Raw genomic sequence first — 4,673 nt, 5'->3', positions numbered from 1 at the left:
ATGTTATATATATTTTTTGCAGTTAATAAATGAGCGAACGAAATGTGACTAAGAAAAAAATTAAGGTACAACATATTGGTATATATTTGCATGCAAAAATAATCTGAATTAAATATTTGATAATGAGTGGATTAAACGGACATTTCAAATTATTAATTGATTATCCTATTAATTGATCATTAGATAACCTACTTTTTTTTTGAATTTTTCATTAAAAAAAATTCACTTTTTTCCAACGTTTCAATTAATTATTAATTTGCTTTTGTAAATATTCTTCTGGAAATAAATGTTTTAAATTCAAATTTATAATCATCAATAGTAAAACTCCCTACTAATTATTCAAACAATAATGAATTTCAGAATAATGAATATAATCAATGGAATAACAAAAGGCAAAATAAGATATCACAAAAAGTTTGCAAAAATGTATGAATTTTTAAATTAATATAATTCAATTAAAAATTTTGCAATTAATTAAGTTTATTGTAAAATGGATTAATTATTGTTGTTGTTATTATTGTTGTTTTTTCACGCCATCAATAATATCGATTGTTTCTAAATTTCTCAAAAATTTTCAAGGAAAAGAAAGGACCAAATGTATTTCTTATTCATTATTTATTTAATTTTTTTTTCGGTGTCTTAAAATGGGATTTTTATTTTCTATCGATTTTAATAAGATAACATTTCATTTTAAGGCTTTATCAGCTAATCTTTCAACAAATTCACAACCAACACTAATCATTGCATCAATTTTATGGACAATGATTGCTATCCTGTTTCAGTTCATTCATGATCTATTGATTGTGGTGACAAATTACTTTTGGAATACAGGTACTGCATAAAAATTCATTCATAATCTATTAATTGTGATGAGAAACTATTTTTGGAATACTTATAATGCAGGTAAAAGGTTTCTTTTTTTGGTAGAAGATAAAAGTTAAATTTTTGTCTAATTTGAAAATTTAAATTTCAGATGAAACAACTGCACATCAACAATATTTCGCAATATCCGATACTAGTACGAGGATCAGAGAAATGAAAAGAAATGAAATCGTAAAAAAGAAATGTGAAGATATCAAATATCTGAGACAATGGCCTAACGTTCCCAAAGTAGTTAGTAGTTAAGCTAAAGTATTAGAATAGCTTATTTAATTAATTAATTTGAATTTTTATCGTCTGATTTTTTTTCCTAAATTTTTCATTTTTTCTATATTTTGTCAATCATACTATCAAACTAATTCTATTGAAATGTTAAGTATCTTTTCTTGTATTTTTGTTAGAATGTGAGTTTTTTCAATTATTTAAATTCAGATTTCAATTTGTAGACGAAATTCTAGTTCCATTTAATAAGTTATGATAGTATTTATTAATTGTTATTAGTAGTTTATTTATAGGTAAATGCATTTACTAATGTTGACCATTGTTATGGTGAGCATGATGTGACGATCTACCGTAAAGATATCTTTCCAATAGATTCTGGCATTAGTTCACAACATATTTCACCTGCGAACACAAATGAAACATCATCCGAAGGTATCGAAGAATGTGAAATAGTCCATAGATCATTTCAACATCGTGGAAAAGAATGGAATTGGAATAGAAGTGATTGCGGTGAAATCCTAAAATTTTTAAATAATAGAGATGTTTTTAATTTTTCCATCTAGATTTTCATTTTTGGCTGATTAAATTGTCACTGTTAAATTAAACGGAATATAAGGGATAAAACAAAGAGCATTTATATTTTGAATAAGATGATTTTTAATCAGTTTTCAGATCACATAACGTCAAGAAATGGTGCTTGTCACGTATCACGTAAACTAACTGCAGCATGTCAAAGTTCCTTTATTAGACCATCTTCTCGTTCATCGATACATCGATCATTTCGTGAAGAATTATCAATCACACGTCATGTTTCCCGTGTCCGAAATGCACACAACAAACGGGCTAAATCAGCTGTTGCAGTTACCCGGCATAAAAAAACTGAATCCGAAATGGAATCTCATCAAAATAATCCTACCTTTTACGATGATTTTGATCAGTTTTACCGAAAATGATATGGTGGAAACTAACATGATAGATTGATACGGAACATCGGACAAAATCTAATTGTCTACAAACTTCTGGTTTCTCTTTTGCTCACAGATCTATGGAAAAAAAAAAATGTTTGGTTATATAATCAGCAATTATGATCGTTTGATTGTTGTTTAATTTATGTAAATTTCACGAGAATTCAACTATTATATCGAAAGTTTGGTTAATCGATAAGTCAATAAATCGACAAATCAATCAATTAATAAATCGATCGATAAATGAATTTATACTTCTTGCAGCAACCATCGAAAGTTCCTTATCACAGTGCCATCATTATTATTAATCAATAGTCGATTTATTTGATTTACTTTAATTGATTTACCCATTTGAATCATCGCGTCTTGTTTTACAATCCCATTTGTTATGCTATTATATACCAGTTTGACACAAAATTGAAATTTATATGTTGGGAAAAAATTAAGCTAAACTGAATTTAATCAAAAATTAAAAAACAGAACTTGAAAAGATTAAACTTCGAATTAAAAAAATACATGTGCAATTTCACTCAAAGATATAATTTTATAGTATATCATCACAGATGTTACACACATATTAGCATCAAAAGGAACTTTAAGGAAATTTCAATTTAATTTTTAAATTTTCATTTCTATCAAATATTTGATTTCCAACATATTTGTGCCAAATACAGTTGGAAATGGTTCCTTGCTTTAATTAAAAAAACCGATTAAAATATAAAAATTTGCAAGAATATTGATTCATTAATCGCCCGAAATTTTTGCCGAATCTATTTTCAGAAAGGATAATTCTTAGATTAATGATGCACTTGAGTGAATCCTTATATGTATCCTCGGTAGTATAGTGGTGAGTATCCGCGCCTGTCACGTGCGAGACCCGGGTTCGATTCCCGGCCGGGGAGAGGGACCAACCTTTTGTGAGAAATATGTCCGATTTTTACTTCTGTTTCATATAGCATCAATCATTATGCTCGGTGAAATTAAATTCTTGGGTAAAATGGGAAAAAAAAGTGTGATTGGTCAATGAAACTGATCAGCGGAATTGATCGGTTGTAAATTGATTAATGGAATTGATTGATGAAGCGCAAGAATATGAATTGAGATGAATAGCAGCAGCATGAATACAAAAAAATAAGAATTGCAGAAATTTAATTGCTCAAATATCATATTGAATGATTGGTGCTCAATTAGCAAATCGTATGAATTTAGCTTTCATTCTATACCTTTCAATTATCGATTAGAATTTGAATGATTCTGATTGATTTACCAGATCGGATAATTATCATTCCAAACTATTCCGCAATCAATTTTGAGAATTCGCATATGGTTCAAAAGATAATCTAATTTACAAATATCTTCTTTGCATTCGTTTAAACCAAACATCTTATCCTTTTTTTTTTTTTTTTTGTCTTTTTTGTTTGGTTTATTTATTTGTTTTTGTTTATTTGTTCTTTTTTATTTATTCAATTAATAAATTATTTATTCTTCCCTTATTCACTTACTTATTTTTTGCATATGTGTACAAAAACTAGTCAAGAATTTTTAGTTAGTCGTTATTTTTGAATAGCAATAGCATAATTATTGAATAATTTCAGTTTTGCTCTTTTCAACGAAGCAGCAATCAGTGATTGGTGAAGTTCATCAAAGAGAAGTTATCTCAATGTTTTGCTTAGTTTATCTCAAACTTCCAGTTTTGCTTATAACTTGGAACTTTCCACTTGGAGTATACATTCAATGTTGCCGTTTCATCTAAGGAAACAAGACGTTATACTTATTGAAAATTTGAGAATGGGCTGAAGATTTCTTCCCCCATATTTTCTGTGAACATTCTTCTTACCGAATATAACTACTTCAAAACGTACACCAACTAACATGAGAGAAACTTTTGAGAGAACTAGCTACTAGAAAGTTCGATTAGTTTTTTGCCTCTTACACCAAGATAAGACGATCGATCGATTTACATGTCTAAATCGCTTTGGACCGCATATTTCGCACTATTTCAAATTTATTTATACAAACAAGTAACCCAGTAAAATTGTAATTTATAAGACAATAGTTAATAGACTCATTTGATATTTATTGACGGTATTACAAATTCTCGAATTACTCATGTCACCTTATCCTTTCACAGCCACTCTTGACAAATTAATAGCATCAAATTGATGTGATGGTTGAGAATAATTAAGATCTTGACGAAACATTTAAACATTCGTAAAATCGATACTTAATTCGACCAATACTGACACCATGAACTACCGTCAGATGTACGTAGAAAATTTTGTAGATGGGATAGGAGTTTTCATAACGTGATGCGGTCAATGCTATAGGAGTGTGTATTTTGGGTTGATTTGTGTTTAGTATCATCTTTTGTCTTGTTTGCAATATTGTTTATGGGGTTGATTCAGTGAGGGTCCATTCATTTAATAGCTAATAATCAGATGAAATTATAGTGCAATGGTAACAGCGCCGAAAGTTAAGAGGCATACGGTACAAAAACGGAGCAAGAAATGGGACACTGGAAAGACAAAGAAGAAGAAGAAGCAAACGGTAAAATACAACATCGAGTGTAAAAATACCCGTAGAAAGATGGTATTATGAATGTGAACG

At 28.9% G+C, this 4,673-nt stretch overlaps 1 protein-coding gene and 1 non-coding gene across 3 annotated transcripts; both read left to right on the top strand.

Moving 5' to 3' along the window:
- Window positions 1-380: 380 nt before the first annotated feature.
- LOAG_04982 lies at window positions 381-2,149 on the top strand. Of its 2 annotated transcripts, none has more exons than XM_020446733.1 (5): window positions 381-426; window positions 696-831; window positions 974-1,113; window positions 1,395-1,533; window positions 1,774-2,149. In XM_020446733.1, the coding sequence occupies exons 2-5, from the start codon at window positions 762-764 to the stop codon at window positions 2,052-2,054; spliced, it is 630 nt and encodes a 209-aa protein (XP_020306085.1). In that variant the 5' UTR covers window positions 381-426; window positions 696-761; the 3' UTR covers window positions 2,055-2,149. The 2 variants fall into 2 exon arrangements, with proteins under 2 accessions (XP_020306085.1, XP_020302962.1); XM_020446732.1 differs by having other exon boundaries at window positions 1,395-1,611.
- Window positions 2,150-2,896: 747 nt separating this feature from the next.
- On the top strand, window positions 2,897-2,968 carry LOAG_20042. Its single transcript has one exon. It is a non-coding gene; the product is annotated as a tRNA-Asp (tRNA).
- The last annotated feature ends 1,705 nt before the right edge of the window (window positions 2,969-4,673 follow it).

This window comes from Loa loa (assembly GCF_000183805.2).
Source record: "Loa loa unplaced genomic scaffold supercont3.101, whole genome shotgun sequence".
Taxonomy (NCBI): Eukaryota; Metazoa; Nematoda; class Chromadorea; order Rhabditida; family Onchocercidae; genus Loa; species Loa loa.
Note: the sequence above shows the minus strand (reverse complement) of the source record. Positions and strands in the feature narration are given on the sequence as shown.

Coding starts and splice junctions, on each gene's coding strand:
- LOAG_04982 (XM_020446732.1), top strand. CDS start 762: ATGATTGCTATCCTGTTTCAGTTCATTCATGATCTATTGATTGTGGTG. Junction 832..973: donor AAATTACTTTTGGAATACAG/GTACTGCATAAA, acceptor TTTAAATTTCAG/ATGAAACAACTGCACATCAA. Junction 1,612..1,773: donor TTGGAATAGAAGTGATTGCG/GTGAAATCCTAA, acceptor ATCAGTTTTCAG/ATCACATAACGTCAAGAAAT.